This window comes from Symphodus melops, assembly GCF_947650265.1.
Source record: "Symphodus melops genome assembly, chromosome: 17".
In the NCBI taxonomy this organism is placed as follows: domain Eukaryota; kingdom Metazoa; phylum Chordata; class Actinopteri; order Labriformes; family Labridae; genus Symphodus; species Symphodus melops.
Window position 1 is genome coordinate 838,723 of NC_136707.1, and position 26,889 is coordinate 865,611.

General features: G+C 47.0%; 3 protein-coding genes across 3 annotated transcripts; 1 reads left to right on the forward strand and 2 right to left on the reverse strand.

Annotated features, from left to right (window-relative positions):
* Positions 1-10,334, forward strand: LOC306837724 (CCN family member 1). Its single transcript, XM_079365461.1, has 5 exons — positions 1-358; positions 4,162-4,375; positions 5,531-5,971; positions 6,766-6,944; positions 8,095-10,334. Exons 1-5 carry the CDS (start codon positions 281-283, stop codon positions 8,398-8,400), a joined length of 1,218 nt encoding a protein of 405 aa, XP_079221587.1. The 5' UTR covers positions 1-280; the 3' UTR covers positions 8,401-10,334.
* Positions 10,335-10,998: 664 nt separating this feature from the next.
* ddx39ab (DEAD (Asp-Glu-Ala-Asp) box polypeptide 39Ab) lies at positions 10,999-15,912 on the reverse strand. Its single transcript, XM_079365627.1, has 10 exons — positions 15,778-15,912; positions 13,964-14,177; positions 13,691-13,818; positions 13,326-13,602; positions 13,122-13,240; positions 12,891-13,022; positions 12,672-12,781; positions 12,297-12,441; positions 11,714-11,861; positions 10,999-11,252 (listed from the first exon to the last, which is right to left on the reverse strand). The coding sequence occupies exons 2-10, from the start codon at positions 14,169-14,171 to the stop codon at positions 11,236-11,238; spliced, it is 1,284 nt and encodes a 427-aa protein (XP_079221753.1). The 5' UTR covers positions 14,172-14,177; positions 15,778-15,912; the 3' UTR covers positions 10,999-11,235.
* A 571-nt stretch (positions 15,913-16,483) lies between these two features.
* On the reverse strand, positions 16,484-21,239 carry LOC306838638 (volume-regulated anion channel subunit LRRC8D). The gene is made up of 6 exons (XM_079366943.1): positions 21,074-21,239; positions 19,993-20,345; positions 19,335-19,907; positions 18,887-19,137; positions 18,416-18,793; positions 16,484-18,185 (listed from the first exon to the last, which is right to left on the reverse strand). Exons 2-6 carry the CDS (start codon positions 20,320-20,322, stop codon positions 17,063-17,065), a joined length of 2,655 nt encoding a protein of 884 aa, XP_079223069.1. The 5' UTR covers positions 20,323-20,345; positions 21,074-21,239; the 3' UTR covers positions 16,484-17,062.
* Between the last annotated feature and the right edge of the window lie 5,650 nt (positions 21,240-26,889).

Consider the following 26,889-nt stretch of genomic DNA (forward strand, 5'->3'; position numbering starts at 1 on the left):
TGCTGGAGTGGTAGGCCACGCCCCTTTCCCCTTGTCTCAGCCTCCCGCCTGCATTCTGATAGGTGTAAAATAGTTTACAGTGGGCGTGGCTTCCATAAAAAGCACGAGGCTGATATAAAAACAAGCCTCAACGTGTGATCGATGAAAATGAAGAAGTGATGGAGGACATGAGTGCTGCCTCGCGCCTGTCGGATTAAATGCTTTTGTTTTTGAACCTTTGGAGGATTTAATCTTTTATTCTGTGATATTTTTAAATATTATTTTTGTATCTTTTATTTTTATGTCCGTATGTGAGGGAGCAGACAGCATGGGTCTAGTGCTTCTGCTCGCCGTCTCTCAGGTGCTCACAGTCGGCTTGGTGAGTGTGTGAACTTTTGATTTTCTGTGTTTTGCTTCATGTAAACACTCACGTGCCTGTCCTGCAGCAGCAGCAGCTCGTGCGCGGATTTCATTTCAGCTTGATGATTTACCGTGAAGGATTTCAGCACAGTAACTAAACTTGACTTTCTGCTTCTGTGACTAAAATCTGCAACTTTGGTTCCTGGTTTCCTCACTGCGGTTCGCGGACCATCAGGGGTCTTTTAAGGATGTTTTAGGGGTCACGAGATGCATAACCACTCCTTTCATTAAAACTAAAACTACTTCCAGGACATTTTCAAATATCAGTGTCAACTAGAGGTTGAAATAAAAAAATGCATTACAGAGTGATTTGTTTTATCTCTTCTGTTTATTATTGTCATTGCATGAATGAAAGGAGGGGTGTTTTTCTCTTTACGGTGGTCAAAGTCGAGGCAATACATTTGTTTGATTAAATATGTAGTAATGCAGCAGATTTCAAGCATTTCTCCCTAAAATATAAACGGAAACGTATCTGCAAACTAAAGTGTTCAATGCAAATAAAAGACAAATGAAGAAGAGTCCAAAAATGTCATGTCAAATGTCATGTCAAATGTCATGACTGTCATAAAAAAAAATAATAATAATAATAATAAAAAAACTTGAATTTCCCTCGGGATCAATAAAGTATCTATCAAAAAAAAAAAAAAATTCCTTCACAAACGTTTGAACATCAGGATCAGGCTTTCTTTGGATCCATAATTATACTGCTGTAATATCTATCGTCTCATGATCTCTTTGAGCCACTACAGTCTGCATTTCGAGTAAATCACTCCACAGAAACAGCACTGACTAAGGTGGTGAACGATTTATTGTTGGCTGCAGATGCAGACTCAACATCCGTTTTACTGTTGCTAGATCTCAGCGCAGCCTTTGACACTGTGGACCACTGTATACTGTTAGATCGACTGGAGAAACACTTTGGCATCTCGGGTCATGTGCTTCAGTGGTTGAGATCTTATCTGTCAGAAAGATCTCAGCGAGTTTTATTTAATAATGAGGTCTCTGAGTCTTGTGCTGTAAAGCATGGGGTTCCTCAGGGGTCTGTCCTCGGTCCGCTGCTGTTTTCTATGTATCTGGCACCACTGGGTCACATTTTGCGTTCGTGTGGGATTGCTTTTCATTGCTATGCAGATGACTTGCAGTTGTATATGCCAATTGTAGCAGGTAATGAGTCTGTTGCGTCGAAGCTTGAGTCCTGTCTAGCTGCTGTTAGAGGATGGTTGTCTTCAAACTTCCTGCTTCTTAACTCGGCCAAGACCGAGATGATGGTTGTCGGCCCAGCAAGACTGAATCATTTGTACGATGGCTTTACTCTGTCACTTGATGACTGTGCCATTTACTGTAGGGACAGAGTGAAAAATCTTGGTGTTGTGTTTGATCAAACTCTTTCTTTTGACCTTCACATTAAAGAGGTGACAAGAGTGTCATTTTTTCACCTAAGAAACATCGCTAAAATTAGATCAATCCTGTCCTTTAATGATGCTGAGACTCTTATCCATGCATTTGTATCATCACGGTTGGATTACTGTAATGTTCTTCTGTCGGGTCTGCCCAAGAAGAGTCTGCGAGGTCTGCAGATGGTGCAGAACGCTGCAGCACGCCTTCTTACTGGATCCAACAGGTATGAGCACATAACTCCGGTGCTCTCCTCTCTCCACTGGTTGCCTGTTCACGCCAGAGCGGATTTTAAAGTGTTACTGCTGACTTTTAAAATTGTAAATGGCTCTGCACCAGCATACCTGACTGGTCTCTTAGATTTGTATGTGCCTGCTCGGTCACTTCGCTCACAGGGGACTGGCCTCTTAGCTGTCCCTAAGGTTCGCAAAAAGACTATTGGTGAGCGGTCCTTTTCATTCCGCGCTCCCACTCTCTGGAACACTCTCCCTGCGGACATCAGACTTTCTTGTTCCATTGATGTGTTCAAAGCAAAGTTGAAGACCCACCTTTTCACTGCTGTTTATGCCTGATGTTTTTAATGATGTGTTATGTCTGTGTGTTGAGCTTTTAAGCTGTGTAAAGCACTTTGTCTAAAAGCGCTCTATAAATAAAATTATTATTATTATTATTACATGTATAAATGTGTGAAGGTGTGTTTGAACGCATCACATGCTATAAATATGAAAAGGAGGATTTTAGGATGTCAGCAGCAGAGTAGGTTCAAGGCTTCATGTTGGTGTTGGTGTCATATCCAGTTCTGTTGGCCCGTCTGAGTCTGAAGACCGGACCTGGGTTTGAGAGGTTGCAGAATCAGGAAGGTGATCGAGCTCTCTGTGATCCATGTCTGATACCTGCTGTGTGTGTGTGTGTGTGTGTGTGTGTGTGTGTGTGTGTGTGGGTAGTTGGGTCAGAGAGCGCACCTTTCATCCTTGCTCACACGGCGGATGCCAAGCGGAAGGCGACAGAGGGTTACAGATATCCCTGTGGGGCCTGAGGGACAGTGCCGGGTATTCAGCCAATGTTTGAACCCGGCACACTTTGAGGAATTTCTGTGATCCGTGTAACAAGAGTCAAACTTTTGTCCTGCTCTCTCCGAGTGTGGCTTACACAATCATAGAAAATAACAGATAAACATCCAGATACTTAGATTTGTCTCTAAATAAAAAGTGTGCCTGCAAGTTCAAACCGAGCGAGAAGAGTTGGGCTCGTTGTGGCGAACGCAGGATTAAAAGAAAAACCGGGCAGTCCTGTGGTTAAAAACAGTCAAATGCAAAGACATCCAATATATGTGATTCACATCTTCACTTTGAAATAGTCAAAGGAGAAAAACATACTGTTTACCTTTCCTGGGAGAGTCCCTTGTTTTTGTCCAAGCAGCTTCCTCCGGTGTTGAAGATTAAGCCCAGAGCAAAAATCTGCAGTTCCTTGTGTGTCCACTTGAGGCTGTCTCCAAAAGTGAGTCAATCCCCATTAAGCCCCATATTAAACTGTCCACTTTAACAGCAGAGATAGACATGGCTTTAATCTTGCATACATTACCACAGACAACCATGTTCTCACTTGGTAAGCTAAGTGTTAGCCAGATAGTGGCGTCAGCGACGTGATAGCATGACGTCATAGCAGCGCAGCGCTGTAAAGAAAAGGACAAGGGAGGCGGTCCAGCAGAGGTCTGCACGCTGACTTCATACGACGAGTCTCTGAAAAGCCACAGGACATTTGGAGGATCATCATCCGACTCATTCGACCAGCGGACCGCGGTGCGTCTCAGTTCGGATTTTGGGATTCGGATCAGATCAGTTTTGGTTCCATTTCTGACTTTTGAACATTTAATATATTTAGGTGCCAAACTGAACTGAACCAGAGCACTTGGTGGAAACGGGGATCACGGGGAACATCCTGGTCGACTCTCTCATTGTCTTGATGTTTACACTTTGAGACTGAATCGACCAGGATCAATAAAATAATCATCAACACACATCGGTTGTCACATTTGAGGTCGGTGCTAATACAGACGTCTGAGTTTCTCTTTTAAGGCTGGTGGTGATAATGATTGTTTATGATTGGTTCATTCACCACATGGAGCTTTTTCACACATGCACAGTTTTCAGGGTGAACTGCAGGTGTCTTTAATCCTGACTCCTGAAATATCTTATCATGTCTCGCATCCCGTGTGAAAAGTCAACTCCGTAAAACTTCAGGGTCAGGGTGTCCGGGGATGCATGTGGGACTGTAGTTTGATACGTCCAGATAAACACGTAGTGACGTCAGAGCTGAAGTTGTTGTTTGACAGGTCGATAAAGTCGCTCTCTCTGTCCTCTCATGTAGGTGAACGCTGGATGTCCGGTGATATGCGAGTGTCCAGCGGGCCCCCCGTCCTGCCCCCCTGGGGTCAGCTCGGTCCCTGACGGCTGCGGCTGCTGCAAGGTGTGTGCCGCTCAGCTCAACCAGGACTGCCATGAGGGGCGACCATGCGACCACCACAAAGGACTTGAGTGCAACTACGGCAACGACGTGGGTCGTACCAACGGCATCTGCAGGGGTACGGAGCAAACTGAGGCGGGGGAGGAGGGGGGGGCTGAGAGAGGGGGGGGGGGGTTTGGTTTAGATTGGGAACAGTTTGGGTTTTTTCCTCGGGGTTGAGCGAGGGAATGTGTAACTTCAGGGTGGGGAACGTGGCGGCTGGAGTTTGTCTTTGATACGGGCTGCAGGCTTCGAGCTCAGCTCAAAAACAGAGCGCCTTCTTCAGCTTGGACTGAAACCCCGCCAACTCTGGATTTATACAAGCAGTTCAGTGTGCACACAAACATGCAAAAAATACACATGCATGCACAATGGTATTTTTATACATGTGTTTCTATATAAAGGGGGGTATCTGGGGTTCTGTGTTGGGAGGGAGCGGAGGAGGTAAACAAGTCAAAATACCTCCTGTGTTCTAAGAATAGAGGCGGCCTCATAAACCTGGAGATAGTGTGTCTCTCTCTGCCTCATCTTCTCCTCCTTCCAGGCATATTAAAGGTTCATTAACAGAGACGTGTCCCTCTCCGTCTCTGTGCAAAGACACAAGGCTATCAAGAAGATGATTTACCATTTCTATGCTCATCTTCGATCTGCAGGCAGATTATTGGCTGTACATAAAGATGGACGACATGTCTCCACGTTGTCCTTTTGCACACAAGTGAAGCCAGACAACCTCCCGGGATGGATGCTGGGTTATGAGTTGTTCAGAGTCTCACGGGTCGTGGTTAGTCTTCATGGCGGTTCCTCCTCTACTCTGATATTCAGCTGCATAAAGATGCAGGCGCCTCATTTGTCAACAGAGCTGTCAATCATGGCGTTCAACAAACTTTGACATAAATTAGCCAGAAAAAAAAACAAAAAAACCTGACAGAAACCAAGTTTGAAAAAAAAAGTACTCAGTCATGTATTTTGATTCTTCTATCAAAGTGCCGAGTGGCGTTTGTTTAGGCGGAGTTATGCAGACGCTTCGAGCTAACGAAAGTGTGGGGTTCGATTTTTCTGGATAAATAAAATAAAAAATAAAAATGAGGCTTTAATATGGTGAAGGTTAAAACCTACACGGCAGCCAGTCGAGTCTCGGGGAAGCTCCAAATGTTTTGGCTTCACTTTTGACGGGCTGTCATGTCGTTTAAAAGTTTCATCAGTTTACAAACAATCTGATTTTTTCCCTCCACAGCGAAGGCCGAGGGCCGATCGTGTGAATACAACGGGCGGATTTACCAGAATGGCGAGAACTTCCGTGCCGGTTGCAAGCACCAGTGCACCTGCATCGACGGAGCGGTGGGCTGCGTCCCCCTTTGCCCCAGCCACATTCCCCTGGCGTCTCCTTCCTGTCCCGCCCCCCAGCTGGTCAAAGTCCCGGGCCAGTGCTGCCTCAGCATCGACTGCCACAAGGGAAGCACGGCCGTGACCCCGGCGCACCGACGACCCCAGCCCCCAGCTTTCCCGCCGTACCCCTTCATTCCCTACCCGGCATACCCCTACCCCAAGCCTTACCCCAAACCGTTCAAGAAGCTCTACCCCTACAAACATAAAAAGGAGAAGGACACGCTGGGCAACGAGCTGGTGGAGGTCGGACGGAAGTGGGAGAAGAGACGTGGAAACAAACACCTGGCATGTAAGAGACGGCGCTCCTGTTGCTTTTAAACGTGGACGTGTCCCTCCGAGTGTTAAACACTTCCCTCGTTACAAACAGACACACAGCATTAACTAGCATAGCGCTCTCTGCTGGCTCTTCACTGTTTCCTCTGATCGTGCACCAGTCGAGTTCAGACGGGCTACTTCCTGTGATGCTAACAGATCGGTGCGTTGACGCGTTCACTTGCAGATATCGGCGTTGGTATTGGAACAACTCCGGCGCCTGTTTCCTCCGTGCAGTAAAGCATTATGTTTACGTTTTCGCCATATTAGCCTCCTGGTGCACAAACGGCCTCACTGTGAGCTGCATGTGTGTGTGTGTGTGTGTGTGTGTGTGTGTGTGTTAGCGTTTATGTGATGCTTGTTTTCCACTGGCTCCTTGCACACCAGAGGTGCTCTCGCTCGTACACACTGCTCTCACACAGCACATACCTCCGTCACCCAGCTTTCCCCTCTCTCTCTCTCTGTAATCACCCTCTCTATGCGTCACTGTTGCCTGTTCACTGAATGAAGCTAGTGTGCTTTGGATCTCTGGACCGCTCCTTTCCCCCTCTCTCTCCCGCCGGCCCTTTTTCACCCACATTCACTCCTGCACACTTTTCACCCAGCTTGACTTCTCCAGGTGAGACGTGATATCGGTACCAGCGTCAGTCAGTGCAGCGAGCTGCTACCAAACTGTTTTACACACCTCAATAACGAGGAAGAAATCTGAACATCTCTACTTTGTCTTTTCATCATTCGTTGATGTCTTCGCTCTTCTTTTACCCCCTCCAGCCTGGAGGCAGATGGGAGATCAGTGCGTGGTCCAGACTACTTCCTGGTCCCAGTGTTCTCGGAGCTGTGGGATGGGCGTCTCCTCCCGTGTCACCAACGACAACGCCCGCTGTAAGCTGATCAAGGAGACGCGTCTGTGCAACATTCGTCCCTGCAGCTCCATGTCTGTCCCCGTCAAGGTGAGGAACACGCGTGTGCTGCTTTAAACACTCTCCCTGTAAAGGCCCACAAACACGCAGAGCAGCTCCGGGGCCAAACGGATTCAGGAAAGGACGGCTCTCGGAGGGGTCGGATTGGTATTAATATCACGGCATGTAATCGCCCCCCCCCCCCTCCTCTGTCCAGTCTTTTCTCGTCTGTTCGGTCTATTCACAGTTCTGTTGCTGTGTGACTCTCCCTCCTGCAGGATGGTCCGCCATCTTGGATCCTCTCTCTCTCACACAGAGCGACGTCGCCCCACGGATATGAGCATGATTGATCTTTTATCTGGGACGAGTCTCAAAGTCTGTACCCGGATTAAAACGCAGTTATTGTTGCAGCGCTATAAATCAAACGCCTCGGTGTCGTTTATCAGGAGGACCGGCGCTCGCCAGAGGACGTTCAAGTGAATCGTTCATGGTGCAGCCTGATCTTGAAGGGGGACTTTTGATATAAAATGTGCAATAATAATAATTTATGTCTCTCTTCTGTGTTTTATATAAACGCAGAGTTCCTGCACTTCCGCACGGTGCGTTTCTGAAACTCTCCCACACTGAACCTGCGACACTCTGTGGCTCTCTGCTCGCTGATATAAAAGCTCTCGTTCGCCCACTCGCTTGCTCTCTCACATTTTGTACCCGACACTCGGCGTCCCGTCGTGATCCACTCCTGAGCTCGATGGGCTGTCGTGCACCTGTTCCTCTGCAGCTGTGGGCGTTAATGTGCATCAGCGTCAATCCTCAGCTATTGTCGGCATGTTCGTCTCTCCTGTTGTCCTGACCTTTTACTCGCTCACTCGCTCGCTCGCCGCCCCGCTTAACGGGATCAGCTTTGTTTTTCATGTGGCAGAGCTTGAGTAATGAGTCGTTGGGTTTCGCTGGCTGTGATCCTGCGAGGCTTCGGCTGGTAAGCGGCGTTTAACTTCACCGGAGAAAAGCTTTAAGTCGTGCTGGCGGTGCAGATTTTATGGGTGGCGAAGACTCGACTCAAACGACCAATCACAATCGTGATAGCGTGCAAACGTTTTCCTTTGAGCTATACTTAAAGTGAACTCATAAAACTCGTGTAATTGGACAGAACGCCTTTTCTCTCACTGGAAAAGTCACTCTCTTTTTTTCCTCCTCTCTGCAGAAAGGGAGGAAGTGCTCTCGTACCCACAAGGCGCCCGAGCCTCACCGCCTGTCGTACGCCGGCTGCAGGAGCACCCGCCTCTACAGGCCCAACTACTGCGGCGTGTGCAGGGACGGCCGCTGCTGCTCGCCTCGCCGCACGCGCACGGCCAGCGTGGCCTTCTCCTGCCCCGACGGGGAACGCTTCAACCGATCCGTGATGTTCATCCAGTCGTGCAAGTGCAGCGACGAGTGCAACCATCTGAACGAGGCGGCCATGCCTCCGCAGCGGTGGCTCTACGGAGACACGCACAAGTTCATGGACTAACCCTGAACCCCACATTCCCTCACACACACACACAAACAACGACTTTAACTCCCCCATAGTGATCCCCACTGTAGAATAGCTGTCCTTAGTGTATCTACAAGAAGACGCGAGCGTGGCGAACACGTGGAAAAACATCTTTTGGTGGATGTTTGGGGAGAAGAATCGGGAGGAGGCAGCAGCGACTCAGAGGTGACCAGCGTGAGCTTTTAGAGTAGATAAAGTGTTTCTGGGCTGTTCCTCTACGAGTCAGACTAACGGCGGCGTTTAACCGGCCACCATGTTGCCGCCATTCGCCAGAAAAAAAAGTCCCCTGAACTCTTGAGACTTTTGGTGGGGACGCTGGAGGTTTTTGTTGTGCCAGTGAGCAAAACTAAAAACCAAATGAAGACTCGCAGGGATCTGAAGACGGAGGAGGACGCTCGTCTCTTTATGGTATTTATTCTCTGGTATTTATTGTGGAGACGGCGGCTGCTATGTTTGGAGCGACGCTGCAGCTGAGCGGGGACAAAACAGCTGAGAGCTGTCGGAGACGAGGACTCCTGCAGATCTGGGACTTTATCCGCTCGGGCTCTTCAGAAAGTCGTGTGTGATGACAGATGATGAAGGCTACAGGAGAGAGAGAGGAGGACTTACAGACTTCAGAGTTGAAGCTGCCTTTGTGGAGGCTTTGTAAGCATTAGAGGGGAATATTTACACAGCTGAGCTCGTCCCCGGCCTCGCCTCCACGGGAAGCTGAGACATTTAGCGAGCAGCAGAGGAACAAGGCTGGGAATCTGGCGCCAAGAAGTCAACCGAATAATTCTGTGCAAATTACCATCCCGAGTCCGACGGGCAGCCAGACAAAATCAGCAGCTCTTTTTTTTTTTCTGTAAAATTCAGATTTGAGAAGTAAAACGTGTCATTTGTGACTTGTGGGTGGAAACGTTCTGGTGCCAGAATCCGGCCCGAGTACGAGAAGCACGCGGCTCACCGACACCGAACAATAACTCACGACGTCTTCAAGTTTAAATTGTTTCTGAGAAATGTTTTCTTTTGTTTTGTTTTTTACTTTTGGTTGTAAATCCAGTGAGCTTTATTTTTCTGCTGCATTCAAAACGTGAAAAACAATCTCATCAACAAACAAAAGGTTGAAATGTGCCAACTATCGCCACAGGTGTTGACGTGTCTCCAGCGCTGGGTGACGTCACAGCACTGACGCAAACAGGACGCATAAACACCAGGTGGAACAATCCAAACATCTTAAACTCTGTCCTGCAGGTGTCCGAAAATATCCATTTAAAAAAAAAGGAAAAAAAACACCAAACAAACATCCACATTACAGGAAAAGATCAAAGAACGTCTTCAGCACCTGTCCGCCACGAGGCGAGTCGCAGGTCGCTCCGACCAATAACGCGTTAACGAAGAAGCATCTCGGCTGCGTCACAGTCAAATTATCGATCTGAAGCGGTAACCGTAGTCCAGGGATGCCGGTAAATGGAGAAGTGATGTGGCCAAAAATGCACGACTGAAACTAAACTGAAGAAACGATTCTAAAACATTTCAGAGCGTTCGATGAGAAAGGTTGGGTTTTTAAAAACCTGCTAAATGTTTTGTTTTCTGCCATCGTGGGTTAGGGTTAGGTCTGTTGGGTTCGGTCTCTGTGTTTTCAGGATTTGTAGTTTTGTTTCAGGACACTCGAGTGTACAGATGCATGGCTGACCTCTCGTAGATCTGCTGTATGAGCTCCAGTCCGTTTACTCAAGTAGTCCATGTAGAGTTTAAAACATGACAACTGTTGATTCATTTCCATCTGTAAAAACGAGTCCTGCTCCTGAAGGGTACATTAAAAAAAAAAAAAAAACTAAATAACTCTGGACTTCCAGCTAACTTCTCCTGAAACAATCAATGAGTCAAATTCATGTTTGCATTTTCTAATAAAGACTTTATCACTCCGACACGATGAGTAGTTTTCTACGAGCCGGCAGCCATCTTTTTTTATCTGTTTAAAATGTGATTTCCTCCAGAATCTTCCTTTTCAGACGTTTGGTTGAAACTGTCTTTAGGTCCTGACAGAAATAAATAACTCAGGTTCTCTGAGAAAAGGAACAAAGAAAAATCTGTATCTGTAATCTGTAAAAAAATTTAACCAATGTCTGCCACGAGGTACCAACTTGATGAACCAATCACACGCCTCCTTGCTCGTTCTTAAAGCTCGTCACTGATGACGGAGCTCATACTGAGAGTTTACTCACTGCTGAATGAGACGACGTAGTTTTTACACAAAGAAGAGATGAGCTGTGACCTGTATTTATGGCGCTATAATAACTTTATTTTTCTACGTTAACGACATGCGTCCAATGACAGCGGGCACATTCAGCACTAAGACTTTGAACAAAGAGCTGCAATGTTAGTCAAAATAATTAAAGACTTCTTTTTTTTTTTTTAGTTCTTTGTTGACAATCAGATCGTTTATCGAGAGGAAAATAAAATACAAAAACAAACACTGGTTATACATGTTCCTCAGAACTACTTTCTACACGCTTCCCTGCAGCTCTGCTCTCAGGGGAAACCACCGGAGGGAAAGGGAGGGGGGGGGCGTAGAGACAACCACAGTAAAAATGGCATTTTATAAAAAGTTTTAATATCAATAAGCAAAAAACAGACAGTAAAAGACAAATTAAAACCCACCACACAAACCGCCCCCCAAAAAATGCCAATAAAAATAAACGTTTGGTGAACACAGGGCACAGAGCAGAGCTTTAAATCAACAGTGAAGTACGTCTAGATCCAAACACACGGCATGAGATCCATGGAGGGGGGGGGGAGGGAGGGGGGGCGTCTGCCGGGCCGGAGGACTCATCTGGACTGCTCGACTGAGGAGAGGACAGACAGGAGAGGATCAACAGCTGAGCATACCGAGGTCTCATCGACACGTTACACATGCAGCAACAACAACAACAACAGTCTGTGGTTACTGAGACCGCTCCAACTTTAACGCCCAAGCTGATTATCTACGGAGGAATCTGATTGGACGAGGCAGTAAAAGGAAGGTCATAAAAACGCCAGTGATGGCGTGTCGTTCTGATGGATAAAACATTTCTTATTCTGACATCGACACCACGCCAACTAAAGTCGAACTCCTAGATATTCCACTTTGGGAAACTTCTGATTAAAACATGGCCGTGTTTCTGTGCAGTTTAAAACGCCATCTCTGCTTCCTGTTTGAAGAGGCGCCGACCCGGGTGCATGAACCCAGAGCTGCTGGGCTGTTCGGTACTTTAGTTACACAATCATGTCTGCGTGTCGGCGGGTGTTCAGAAGTGGAAAGACTTACTGTAAGAGGAGATGTCGATCTCGTCTGGCAGCTCCGACACGTTGACCTCGAAGCGGTCCTGCACGTCGTTCAGGGTCTTGGCGTCGGTCTCGTCGGACACGAAGGTGATAGCCAGTCCTTTGGTGCCAAAACGACCAGCACGGGCAACCTGAGCGGGAGCGGGCACAGCGGGTTAAGATCCCAAAGATACCGAGCGAGTTTCAGCTGCTGAAGAGGCACGGTCGACGGCGAGCTTCGAGCTACGGAGCGGTTGATCAGAGTGATTCTTAAAATCGGTGAAATAAAAGTTTAAAAAAATAAAAATAAATTATGTTTCAACTACTCGACCCCAGAAACGCTCGATCCACGGCTCGGCTGTGGGCGGGGCCTTTGAGCAGCACGTTAGGATTAGCAAACTGCTGTAATCTGATGCGAAGCCTATTTTCTCCGTCAGATTGAAGTTTTGTTTTTTTTACACAAAAATGAAATTGACAAACTAAAATCAGCACTGTGAGTTTGAGGAGGGAAGAGAAGCGTCAACATGGATATTATGAGCATTAACATGTTTCATAACATGAGTATCGGGCTCCTCTCGTGTTCTCACCCTGTGCAAATATGTGTCAGAATCTTCCGGCATGTCGTAGTTGAAGACGATATTGACTCGCTCGATGTCCATCCCTCTGCCAAAGAGATTAGTGGCCACCAGGATCCGCCGTTGGAAGTCTTTGAACTGCTGATAGCGGGAAAGCCTGCAGAGAGCGAGAGGAGGAGGAGGAGGGGGGGGGGGAGATGATCAACACAGCTGCTGCAGTCATAACTCCGCTTTGAAGGCAATGTTGTGTTGAGTTAACTGATGAGGCTTTAGGCTCCGTAAACACGCAGCATTCAGGGCTCAAAGGAGTGTGTGTTTATGAGAGGAGGGAGGTGTGTGTGTGTGTGTGTGTGTGTGTGTGTGTGTGTGTGTGTGTGTGTCTCTCACCTCTCCTCCTGAGTCATGCCCCTGTGGATGGAAATTGCAGGGAAGTTTTGCTCCACCAGAAGCTGGGACAGAGCGATGCAGCGCTGGACAGACTTGACAAAGATCACCACCTAGAGGCAAAGCAGAGGAGTCACGTTTGTGTGCGGTCACGCCTGCAGCTCGACGGGAGCAAAGTTCGTCCTTTTAAAAGGCTGCGGACGCATCGCTTCATCTCCTCACCTGGTTGAACTCCAACACGTCGAGCAGGTCGAAGAGTTTGCGGTTCTTCTCGCTGTCCTTCAGTTTGGAGTAGTACTGCTGCAGGCCGTGGAGGGTCAGTTTGGTCTCATCGTCCACAAACACTTCCATGGGCTGCACAAGGACACACACACACACACACGGGTTAGACGACTTAAAGAAGGCAGCGAGGGAAACATTTAAATATGCAGCCAGTCTTTCAGCATCACTTACATCCTGCATGAATTTACGACAGACGGGTCGGATCTCTTTACTCAATGTGGCGCTGAACATCATGACCTGCTTCTCGTGAGGCGTCGCCCTGAAAATCTCCTGAACGTCACTCCTCATGTCTGTCAAAAACACAAATGAGTCAGAGATCCACAAATCAACGCCAGATCAGCGAGAAGCAACGAGGAAGCGTGTGCACGGACTCACCGAGCTGATCCAACATTTTGTCGCACTCGTCCAGGACAAAATGTTTGACGTTCTTCAGAGTGAGGATCTTGCTCCGACTGAGGGCGAGGATACGACCCGGCGTGCCCACCACGATGTGCGGGCAGTTCTTCTTCAAAACCTCCTCGTCCTTCTTGATGGCCATGCCGCCGAAGAACACGGCGGCCTTCAAGGAGGGCATGTACTTGGAGAAGCGCTCGTACTCTTTGCTGATCTGGAAGGCCAGCTCTCTCGTGTGGCACATGACCAAAACAGACACCTGGGGATTCAATTATTCACATTTAGCACGTTAGCCCTGGATACGAGTTTGAGTCTGATCTCTTCACTGCAGGTCACCCTCCACTCACCTGTCCATCAATAGGTTCAATCTGCTGCAGTGTGGCCAGCACAAACACGGCTGTCTTGCCCATACCAGACTTGGCTTGGCACAGGATGTCCATACTCAGGATAGCTTGCGGGATGCACTCGTGCTGGACTGTAAATGACAACGTGCAGAATAGAGACTTGATTAGAAAGTATTCTGAAGAGTTTCACTGTTCGATGAGTGAAGGTCAGGCTGCTCATCAAAGATTCACGCACATGCAGTTTATATAAAGAAGTGCAAACAGCCAAAGATCTACCTTCAGACGGATGCTCAAAGCCACAGTCGATGATGGCACGGAGCAGCTCCGGTTTAAGCAGAAAGTCTCTGAACCCGGAGCTGTGGATGGAAACGTAGGAACCCTTCACCTCCTTCTTGCCGGCAGGGGCGGCGCTCTCGGGCACTCCCTGAGGCTCCTCCTCCTCCTCGTAGTCGAGCAGCTCGTTGTCCACGTCATTCTCAGCCATTTTGATCTAAAACGGGGGGAAAACAACATGTAGGCATCGATCAACAGACGGCGGGTTTAACGGGCGATCACGCGTGGTTTTCCTCCTCTTGTGGCGTTCCCTCAACATGACTACACGCCCAACACTCAACTCCTTTAAAGACATACATCTCTTATTTTAACAGCTTTACTACGTCAGGTTGATCTGTGTTTTAATAGACATATTTAGTCTTTAACAGCAGCTGTTTCTAACCCAAGATCCATAAATAAAACAAACTACAGAGTCTTACTGATGTGAGACTGCCCCACATTTAGCAGCGTTTCTGCACATCTTAATCTCCTTCAATGTAAACCTCCTTCACTCATCTCTGAGCAGTTTAAGGACACGCAAAAAACCCCCAAAACAACTCGACTGCGTAGATTTGGCAATCAGTCTTAAAATTCACCCGTGCAAAAGGAATCATTTGACCTTTTTAAGACGTTTAATGAATCTGCTTTAAAGGGCGCCGACTGATCCGTGGGAACTCATGTGCATCTTAATGTCTTTGCTTATAAACCTATTCAATTAATATTTATTCCAAACATTCAATAAAAGACAAAGGGTACACAAAATACCAAATTATAATACAGAAAAAATGAAATAAAATTGAATATAAGCTGCAGTTTTCTGTTCTCAAGAGTTTTTACATTTATTCATCTGTTAACTTAGATGTTAAAATCTATAGCGCTGTATTTATACTAATTAGATCTTATTAATTATTATATCTCCTGTTTTCACAACTTTGTAATGCAACTCAAAAACACGGTGTCTGCATGGTTTAAAATACAAGGTGAATAAATGTTCACCTTGTGATATTTGTGTTATTTTATTAAACCAGGAGAGAAAAACACTTACAAAAGTGTCCTGGACAAAACGAATAAACAGTTAGAATTATTATTATTATTGTTGTCATGTGAAATATGCTCTACAATAAATTATTTTCATAATTTTAAACTTGTTTCTCTTAAAGTCTTTTTAAAGTTATTATAAAAACGTGCAGACTTTGATGTAGCATCAGTTAGCATCGGTTCGCATCTTTTCAACAGACTGAGTCAAAATATGCTGGTTAATTTAGCTTTAAAAAGAGAGAGTACACACAGTTTAATACGCATCCTTTCATTCACGTCTCTAAAATCAAATATAAAATGATAATCTGCAGATTTTAACATTCAGAGGTGACGGAGCCGGTTAGCTTCGTTAGCATCAGTGGGAAGCCATTGTGTTGCATAACCGATGCTAACGAGGGAAGCTCACTCCCTTACAGTTAGCTCTTAGAGAAGGAAACTTACGCGACGAGTTCAAAAGGAACAGAAACCTTAGATAATAATGTGAGGTGACTAAAAGGGAGGATTGTGTTGATAAAAAATAAGAACATTGAAATGTATCTGAGCGAGCTTAACTGACTCAAACGCGCTAGCTTAACTCGGTTACAGCCTCAACGCAAACAATGTAGACCGTTTAATTATTTAGAGAGCAAAAACTTCCGATTTAAGAGAAATAAAATCAAACACACAACTTCTCTGAAGCCACTTAAACTTCGGTAAACATTGCTCATCGTCACATTCATCACAGTTTTTTCCATTCTTACCTTCTGCGGTTCAAGCTAAACGTCCAGCTTCAGATCAAACCGCATGGACAGGCCTCTAACGCGATATATACCCGACACCGGAAGGTACGCCTTCGACGGAAAGCGTTGAGATTATTGGTTGATTCGGACGCCCGTTGGCAACGGAGGTCAGGGATTGGACAGAATGTGTTCCGCAGTACGCCGCAGTTAAAAAAAGCGGGACGCAGCAGTGCAAAGAGCAGGTACGGAAGCTCTCGAGGGACAATTACGTTACACAAAATAAACAACTGCGTTTTATTGTGATTTTTTTTGTTGTGTGGGGATATATTATTCTACAAGATTGAATTATTTTGCATTCATAAAAGAAGTTTTAGTTTTTATAAGCTTGTTATGTTTTATAAACAGACATTATTTATATTGGCATTAGGGATGTCCTGATTTAATATCAATAACAGATATATCGCTCTGATATCAGCCAGAAAACGAATATCGGATTTTTATCAGACTGGATCTAAAATCTCCAATATAAGCGCTCTGGTAAGCAGAGACCATTTAATAGACTTTAAAATTATAGTTTGTTTTTATTAGATTTATTTTGGTTATTTTTCAGGGACTTTGTTTATTTTTTATTTATTTTAATTAATTGTAGAATACTGTAGATATATAATAAATGGGTCAGTTTTTCTCATACCTGCTGTTGCTGACTGTTCTCTGTTTGAGAAAAAAACAAAACATTAAAAGGTCAAACCACACCGACAAGCGTGTTAGCAGCCCATAAAGGAATCTTTTTAATCCTAATTTGTTTTCAGTCTCATTTTGTCAAATAAATTGTGAGAGAATCGTATCGTGAACACAGCATTGTGAATCGTATCGAGAGTTAAGTGAATCCTTTAATCTCGATGTATCGTTCTTAATGTTGTCCATATCAATACATCCAACCAGTTGAGCCCTGTAGGATCCTTTCATTTTCAGTTACAGATTGTAAAGCTCCAACATCACTGAACAGACAGACCGCTGTGTATATATACAGCCTGCAGTGGGGTCTATTTATCCAAAAGGTTAAAATAGGTTATTCTTTTAAATGCATTATTTTTATTATTCATCTTGAAGGTCATTGGTCATATTTAGAGAAAAATAGTTAATGTGCAAACTTAGGATCTAAAATGTTATTTTACACCAACAATAAAAGGCCTAGAAAATACTTTTTACTGACTTATACTTTTTACAGCAAGTATAAAAATATATTAGTGTACAACAGGCATTTGTCACTATTATGGTGATAGTATCTTTAAGACAACAATTAGTCTTATATCTGTGATTCTAGAGCTGAAGAGAAGCTCCACTGTGTAGGAGAGAAGTATGGAAAACTGTCAGACTCTGGCCGGTTTTGTTCCTCGGAGTGTTTCTCAGAGGGGCAGAAAGAGCGTCTCAGGAAGTCTCTGACCTGAGGAGGCAGAGAGAGAAACAGCCACTCCTCCACCAGGAGACCCCCTCCATGCAAGCCTGAGCAGCAGCCCAGCTCAGCAGGCAGCTCCTCCAGACTGTTGCTGCGCAGGTCCAACCTGCTCAGGTGGCCTGAAGCTGCAATCCCTCCAGGCAAACAACTGAGTGAGTTGTGAGCCACATTAAGGATCCGCAGCTCCACGCAGCTTCTGAAAAGCTCCGACGGGAGGCTCTCTAATCGGTTCCCGCTGAGGTCCAGCTCTGTGAGCAGCTGCAGTGTTTTCACCTCTGCAGGGAGCTCCTTCAGCAGGTTCCCCGCCAGCAGGAGCCTACGAAGGCGGCGAAGGGAGAAGAGAGCTGGAGGAAGGCTCTGGAGCTGGTTGTTTGACAGATCGAGAAGCTCTAAACCCCGAAGCACACCAACACTGGCCGGCAGCACAACGACGTGGTTGTAGGCAAGTCTTAGGCACGATAGACGTCTCAGGTGAGCCAGGGTGAGCAGCTCTTCCAGAGTTCTGAGGTTATTATGCTGCAGGTCGAGGGAGCGCAGGTTGGAGAGAGCCAGCAGGGCGGAGGGCAAACGCTCGAGCTGACAGTCCTGCAGCAGCAGCTCCGTCAGGTCCACCATCCTCTTCAGACCTGTGAGCACGAGCAGCCTGGTGCCCTCGTTGTAGATCTCAAGCTTCACGACGCTGCCCGCCACCTCACACAGCTCCCCGGGGATCCGCTGTAACCTGCCACGGACCACCAGCATACGAAGGCGGTGTAACTGGCGGAGACTCCCCAAGGCCCAGCTGCGTCCAACTCCACCGTCACTGCTCAGGCGGCCGCAGAGGTGGAGCTCATGCAGGCTGTGGAGGGAGAGGACCCAGCTGGGGATCTCCGATGCCTGAGTGAATGTGAGGTGGAGGACCTCGAGTCGTTCTCGAAGGACTCCGAGTGCACCGGGGTCCACAGCCGCTGTGCAGTGATAGAGATGGAGCTCCCTGGTGTAAGAATCAATAACTACATCAACAATTACCAACAATGGAACAATAAACTGCACTTCAGCAAGTGGCCACTAGAGGCTGGGTTCAAAACTGAGTCAATCCCCATAAAAAGCTGTAGAGGGGGGATTTTTATTTATCGAGCAGTCTCAATAAATTAAGGCTTAAAGTTTTGCACAGTGGCTAATTCAGCTGTTCGTCATATTTATTGTATCCAGTCTTGAACTCACCTGAGAGCAGCCATGTTGGCCACCTGTGCGGTGAACCTGGCGTCTGTGATGAGCTCCAGTTTGAGGATCTGAAGCTGGCTGAGGGTGTAGAGGGCGGGCGGGAGGCGAGGCAGGGCCACCAGCTGCAGTCTGGAGCCGCCGTCTGCGTCCGCTGTCATCATGGCACGCAGCTTCTCCTCCCCCCAGCGCCTCTCCAGGCTCTCCTCCAGGAGCCGGCTCTCGCTGACGGGGGACAGAAACACGGACAGACGCCGAGCCAGCAGGGGGTCGTACTGGTCTAACATGTGCAACAGGAAGGCCAGGTCGTTTCTCAGGTCGGGAACGTCAATCATGGAGCACAGATCTTTCAGAGAGTGGAAGGAATACTGCCGCAGAGAGCTGCAAAGGAAAAATACAGAAATGCATCTTTTTATACTGAAGCCATGAACAGCAGCACCTGCACAATCACAGTCTGTGTGATCACAGTCTGACCTGTGCAGAATCCAGCTGAGGGTGTAAAGGTTGAGCAGGCCGTACAGCCCCAGCAGGCTCAGGTAGGCCACCAGCAGTTTGCTCATGAGAGAGGAAATCACGTGGATACACTGGAAGGTGGCGTAGCCCACCAAGGCCTGCTGCTCGGGGTGACAGGTGTGTGTGAAGGTGAAGGAGCTGAGGAGAGGGACGCTGTAGCCCACGATCAACGTCACCATCAGCAGTTTGAAGACCGTCTGAGCCAGGTAGACCTGAGCAAACGGAAGGGCGTTAAATCCACTCACCTGTCATTACTGTTCGGTTATCACTTCATACAGAAACAGAAACATCGTGCAGATTACACATTTTGCATGCATGATGGACAAAAACATGAAAGTGACATTCAAAGCTGCTGAGTGTGTGTGTGTGTGTGTGTGTTGTGCGTTTTGATGTGTTTAGTTTTGCTCACATTGTAGATGACGTCTGAGATTTCGCAGTGAGATCTAAACTTTCGGACCCTCTCGAACAGCGCCCTCGCCTGTTCTCCGTCACTTCTATCCAGACTGATGACCTGCCTGGGATTTTCCACCTTCACAGAGGGCTTGAAAAGAGACGGGTGCACCTCGGACGAGTTCGAAACGGCGGAGTCGCAGGAGAGGGTGGACGGGCACGGCGAGGGAGGAGGAGCAGCAGCACAATACGCCCTCTTTAAAAGCGGGCTCTCTGCGCCTGAGTCCAAGCTGGAGCGTCTTCTGAAGGTCACCGGGGTCGAACTCAAAGATGGAGCAGGGTGCGGCGGGCGTCTCTTATCCGCCTCCTCCTTCTCCTGGAGGTTCTCCTGCTGGGCAGCGTGGGACAGAGCCTGAGACGTCCACGGGGACTCACAACATTTTGCCAAGATGGCCAGGAAGTGCTCGATGCGAGCGGAGGTGTGGGGGAAGTGCAGCCAGAAGGAGCCGCTGGCCACCAGCACGAGAGACTGCAGCAGGGCCATGTAGGGGAAGAAGCGTGAGCAGAGAGGAAGAGCCTCATGGTAGCAAACCTGGAGCGACACACAGACAGATTACCTTGACAAGCAGTTAGCCAATCAGAGAGGCAGAAACGTTCAGCTGCTCTCGTGGGTTTACCTGGCTGATGTAAATGTACTGCTGGTACACCAGGTGTGTCCTTCGTCCTGTGGCTGGAGGAAGACGGTCTGGGCTGGTATTCTGTGGAAAAGGGTTCAGTGTCACATCCACACCAGGTGTTGGACTGGGATCACTGGTGTTTCTGGTGAATAGTGGATCCATGGGGATGCACACCACTCGATCCCTGGACAGCTGCTCAGTACAGGCCAGGACGGACGCCATCAGCATCAGGACCACCAGGTAGTCCATGAAGACCTCCCACCAGGGCTTCAGGAGTTTAGACCTGCTCTGGTGCTGGTTCAGAGGCACCAGCTCCGACAGGGAAAACATGGTGACCTCCGAGGTCTACGAGACTGAAAACAAAAGTCCAACAGTGAATTCTTGTCCTGGTTCTGTCGATCGCTTATTCACACTGAACTCTCAGTCAGTCACGCTCCTCGCTAAGATTCGTACATTTTTAGAATTGATCTCAAACACCGTCTGCAAGAAGGACAGAATAGAAACTTCAGTGGGACAACAAAATGAAAAAAAAAAATAATAATCAAGCAAGAAATAATTCAAAAATTGAAGCTGCAACATGAAACTTCCTCTCGTGGAAACTGTCGTGCAAACCGGAGCTGTTTTCAAAACCTGTCCAACGTAGTATACTGAATTTTGTTTCAATCAGTACATAGTACTTGTTGTTAAACTCTGTGTACTGTCATAAATCCAAGCCCTCCCAGGGCCCCCCCCCCCCTTTGGGAATCACTAGTCCAACGTCTGACTTACTCTTTAGTGATTCAGTCAGTCATTACACTCAATAAACAGAGTGTTTTAAAGAGCACTGAAATGTTTGTTGTGATGTTCGGCACAGTGAACATGGTGTGCAGGTGTCTCCATATGCAATCAGGGTAGGGCTACCTGCTGATTGGGGACCCTTAAGGGTTGACAAACTTAGACCAAAGCAGTGCCCCAAAATGTCAAAATCCCAAAGGACTTTAGCCGACGACCTTAACAGACTCATCGCCACATCGACACACGACAGAGTTAACTTCCTAAACATGAAGGAAAACAGCGTGAGACGAGGATTATCTTCACCTACCTGCTAAACAACTCGTCCTCTTGTTTCTGTCTCTGTGTCCTCTGATCCGCTCACAGCCGCCCCACACAGACCTCATACCGGCGCTGTCTGGTTCTGCCGTTAAAAAACTCCTGAAACTTCCAACAAAAACTCCTCCTCAGCTGGCCGACACGCAGCTTTTCATCGGTTGTCATGGCAGCGGAGGATGTGTGGCCGAAAAATCTGATTCAGAACGAGAAGCCTGTGCAGGACCCGCTGAGGGGGCGGGGGGGGGGGGGGGGGGCTGGGCCTCCCTTACACCCCTTTAACTCCTTCAGAACCGAGCCTGAGGGAGACCAGCAGGAAGAAAACAGAAAACACGTCTGAGAGAGCGTCTCCTGTCAGAGGTCTGAGGAGCCGGTGACGGTGGAGCAGATCTTTACTACTTTCTCTACACCGACTTTTTCAAGGACGTTTTTTAAGGATTCACGGGCATGATCCAGGAAAAGTGAGGATTTGAAAGGGGTAAAAAAAAAGTACCCAATCCGAGAGAAAACAAGACGATACAGACTCAAAAAAACGAGTAATAAAAATAGGCCGATGTCTCTTACTTTCATAGCCACAAATATGTTGATGAATCTACAGGTAGATAATTAATCAAGTTTAAAAACATTGCTATGATTGCATATATTTATGGTGACATTGTTTGGCTTAACCCTCATGGGGCCCCCATGTGCATGGGGCCCCCAGAAAGCTCCCCCTTTCCCCTAATTATGGGCCTGACACATGATGAAGCTGGTATGTTCCTCTACACTCGTTCATTGATGACGTGAATATGTCCAATTATACACAACATTGGGACAAGGGGGGTGGGGGGTGGGGGTGGGGGGGGGGGGTCTGACACGTGCAGTGTTAGAAACTGTCCTGCTGTCAAAGGCTCCCGTGTGAAATGAGCAAGGCAGGAACAAACTTCATTTTATGTTTCTCTTCAAGTTTTCAGGAGTGCATGAGTGAAAACATGCGTGTTTAATTTGCACTCTTTGTGTCGATGATTTCACTTCAACACATTGAAGGTTTAGTTTGTGAAGCTGAAGAGAAACCTTCATCAATGTCTGTTTTTTAGAGTTTGTGTAAAAATAGAAATGTTGCACAGTCTCAACTCCAGCAGCTCAAACCGTCTTTTTCAATGTGCAAGATGAAAAATGCACATGTGGTAATATCTACTACCATCCAGCAGGGGGAGCTGAAGAGACTGTAATGAAAGTTACTCAGCTTCTTTACTGATCCTTCTGTGATTGGATGTACGGAGAGGTCTCAGAGCCGCGATCACAGCAGTCTGATGATCAACGAGATCATTAACGGACGATGTGTGTGTGTGTGTGTGTGTGTGTGTGTGTGTGTGTGTGCGCGCGCGCGCGCGCGTGCAATCTGTGTAATGTTTGCATGATGTTGTTTTTCTGGTATTAAGGGCAAGAAGAATCTGGAGCACAGACTCAAACTGACAAACCACATTTTTGATCTAGTCTAAACAGGTGTGTGTGTGTGTGTGTGTGTGTGTGTGTGTGTGTGTGTGTGTGTGTGTGTTCTCAGCCTGAGCGCACTGTGAGCGTGTAACAGTGTGATTGACTGAGATGAGATTGTGAAGTTTGGCTTCACGCTCGGAGCGGCTGTGAGGTCGCTGTAGGTGTTATTAAGAGTTCGGTTTGTGTTTTATCACCTACATTCACTCAGCACACACTTTTATCAAAGTGTCAAACATCTGAGAGTCAGAACCACACAAGCGAGGAGAAAATGAAAGTTATTGCAAAGACACAGTTTAAACTCTGATTGGACAAAGAGGCGCTGACAGGAAGTGACTACAAGGCTCTTTATTATTTAAATAATTAAAGTTACTTTACGACACTCGCAGCTGCTCTACGGTCATCGTCTGGGTCTTTTAGCGCTTTCTCAACGTTGCAAACAGACAAGTAGTCCGAGTTTATCCTGTGACGTCAGCACGGTGCATAGAGCGTCTGTGCACGTGATCGTCCTGCTGAAATGATCTACATATAGTCAGGAGGGCATCTGTGATCAGCAGCTTAAACAGCCACAACGTTAATATTGATTGACACATAACTCTGACTGATGGTGCATAAGGGATGTTAGCTTTGCCAGCTGGGTTAAAACCAGGACAGGGCCTGTTCAAAGTCCAGACACGAAGCTTGAAAACTGGACGGTCTCCATTTCAAGCTTCCAGATAAGAAAGAGGCATCTCGTGCTCATCGTGGAAGTGAAGTCACATCTCACTTTCTGCATGAAGATGAATTGAAACGTGTCATCATAACAGACTGAATTGTAAACAAAGAAATTATTTTACATTTAAATCTCTTGGTTGTCATGTCCCTGCTTGGCTTTATTCGCTCTTACTCTCACAACTCGGTTCTGGTTTTTCAAAATGGACGCCGAGGTTTCCTTTCTCTCTGCAGAAGAATCTTTGTGAAGCAGCTCTTTGAGCGTCTTTCATGGAAACACGGCTTAAATTTAGACACCAGGCCTGTGTGTGGTGTGTGTCAGCCCAACCAGGGGTCGATATCCAAGCAACACCCTCGGTTTCAGAGTTCTGCTACCAAACGGCCTGCGGCTTCACACCTCTTCATCTGCAGAACGCGGGCATGTTCAGGGTGGGGTTGTTAAGTGACAGCAGTCACACGTCCACGTTGTTAACAAACATCACAAGCCGCTGCAGCAGACATCAGCAAACACCATGAAGCATCTGCTTTGCACGACGTTTCTCCCGCTAACCTGACCGTGTGTGTGTGAAGCAGAGAAGACTCGTAGTTAAGCAGGTTTTTTTTAAACGGCTGGTTCTGGTAAGATGGATGACGGGTCGCTGCGTGGTGCTGAAGGGAGGTCGTAGGGAAGAGGAGGGGAAATATGAGAAAAGTACAAATCCATACTTTTTAATTGATGTTTTAGATCTGAATCATCAAAACTCTCCGTTGTTTTTCTTTGCTGATGTTCAATCTAAAAAAAGAACCCAGACACCCAGCCAATCAGAGTTCAGCTGCTTTGAGTGACACTGAACCTTGTTTATTACCTGCATTAAAAACTCCTGACAAACAACCGGAAGTGCATGTGTGAACGCAAAAAAAACAAAGAAACATTTTTCACTGTGATCAGAGTGATCCCTCTCCTGACAGCTCCCGATCGTTTTCACATCTTCTCCGGACCTGGATGTTCACACATGCACCTCACAAGCGTCGGAAACAGTCTTCTATTGGAATCACGTGTGTGACCTGGAGAAGAGGAAACATGACACAGCAGGTTTATCACGTGTCATGGATCAGATCGTAGCAGCTGAGATTCGGGGTTAAAAAAGAAAAAGAAAAAAAAAGTGGACTCCTTTTACGCGATTTGAAGATTTTCCTTTTATTGTTATGATAAAAAATTAAACTTCTAAACAACACGGGTGTGATGTCACATCCCTTTATGAAGTGAGCTGTGTTCAGGGTCAGGCCGCAGCCTCAGCTCTTCAGTGTTTATCTGCATGTGACTCTTTGTGGCTGGTGCCTTTCTGTGGTTTCATTAAGGATCTGACAAAAGACGTGTTGTGCCACTTTCTCACGGCAAACAACTTCGCCCCCACCCACCAACTTTACACCCTTCTGATCTTTTTTTTTCAACTTTCTCTCACTTTGGGCGTCAAAAGGCAAAGGTTACAGACAGGACAGGACTTTTTTTGTTTTAGTCAAAGGAATAGAAAAACAACAAGCCTGAGAGAAGATAGCGGCAGTTTGACGATGGCGGTGTCGACTCAGCAGAAACGAAGAGATTCGAAGACGCTTTTTGCCCCACGACGTGTGAAGACAAATGAATCCCACCATGAGAACAGCGGCCCTGAATGCCTCTCAATCTCTTAATATCAGCGTGTATCTCAGTTGTCGTGTAAAATGCTAAGCCACAGCCCTGTCATCTCACCCCATAGCCACCCACTGAACAGGAAACAAGAGTTTTGCTGAGGTAATTTTCTTCTGAGCGAGGGCTGATGACTTCCTCCCGTTCTTTCAATCAACTGCTGTCAGATTGAAAACAGATTCAGATTAAACTAAAAAGGTTTTTTTTCCAGTGAAAGAATTCTGAAGTCTGACTGAACACACGGTTCAAATGTTGACTGGTCTTTTCCCCGTTTCTCGTGCAGAGCAGCGTGAACAGAAAAAAGGTGACGTCATCGCTAATAATCATAATGATGTAATTTTACAGATTCAGCCAAAGCTGGGCATCCCCACTCCCACACACACGATGACAGCTCTGTCTTTAAATGAGGGTGACAGAAAGGTGAGGAGGTGTGAGAACTCAAAGACAACATGGTACCCAAGACTCTCTCTCTGCCTACGGCTGCACAAACCTTCGCATCGTCCCTCACGGACAAATCAAGGCTTCACGTCTTATTTCTGACCTGCTGTGTTTTCATTGTGTCCATAATAAATGAACTTTAGCTTGTAAAGCACTTTCCTCGTTTTCTGACGACTCAAAGCTCTTTTCCACCAAACGTCACACCGACACATTCACACACCGATGGTGTGAGATTTTATTTATTTGTTCGGGGAAAAAAAAAGCTGTAAAAGATGTCAGATGATAGCAGAAGTGCTAGTTTCCATATGTTGTCCCTTGGCAGGTAAACTCCAAATACAAAAGGCACAAAGAGACAATAATACAGCAGAAGGTGTTGTGTTCTTTTGTCCACTGTTTGAGGTGTGTTTTGAAGGTTTGTGAGGCTCTTATTTTGAAAGGGAGGATATTCCAATGTTTTGACAGAACAGTCTGTGTGGGATCTGCGTACTGTATATTGTAAGTAATCCATTCATACACCTCCTCTGAAGCAGAGGGAGCACGACTGATGTGACCAGAGTCTGCACTCATAGAAAGACGCATCATAGCGTCGTAGAGAGGCTCCTCCCCCTCCCGTCTGACAGGGAGGGGGGGGGGGCGTGTGTGAACAGCCGGGTCAGGAGAATCTCTCCCACATTATAACTAAACAAAGAACTCTGAACATGTTCAGAAACTAAAGGAAGGTGAACTTTCTTCCCCTCCTCCTCCCTGAGTTTCAGGTTCCTAGAAAGGCAGTCTTCAACCACCATGAGGGGAACAAGACCCCCCCCCCTGTACCCCCTGTACCCCCTAAGACGAATGAGGCAGAAACCCACAGAAACCCACCCGCACGCCTCGGCTCCCTGCGCTCCTCTCCTCGCCCCCGAGTGAGGCCTGCGAGCCCCCCCGCCACGTGAACCACAGAGCGCCGACATGCCTCTCTTCGTGCACATCAAGGAAAAGTCAGCTCCATGAGAGAGCGCTCGCAGAGAGGAGGAACACGAGACGTCTGCAAAGACTCGGCTACACGCACAGAGGAACGCAGTGGTTTCAGCTCTCCTGAGGTCCTCGATGATTTGATTTCAATCTGAGGTCAGATTCAGACGCTCCGCCTGACGCTGCCGACGGGAACGTTTGAGCGAAGTCCTGGATGCTGTTTGGTGTCTGATTGATCAATAAATGGACGCTTTATTAGTCGAGGTCTAAAGGTCCTGACACAACGAGAGGTCACACAGTTTTTGACTCGGCCAAGAAGTTGCATGAGAACAAACGTTGGCCGACAGCCAATCAGCACGTCCGTTCTGCACATGCGTGGGAGGAAATCCCTCTCCATGCCAGCAGGCGGCGGTGGACCGATATGATACAAGAAGAGCATCTTTCACACAAGGAGCTTTCTCCAACCTGTGTCGAGAGCTGCAGATAAATGAAACCTCAGAACAGCCGACGCTGACTCATCACTTTGAATCGCCCCCCCCCCCCAAAAAAAAAACCAGGGACAACTTTTTGAAGGT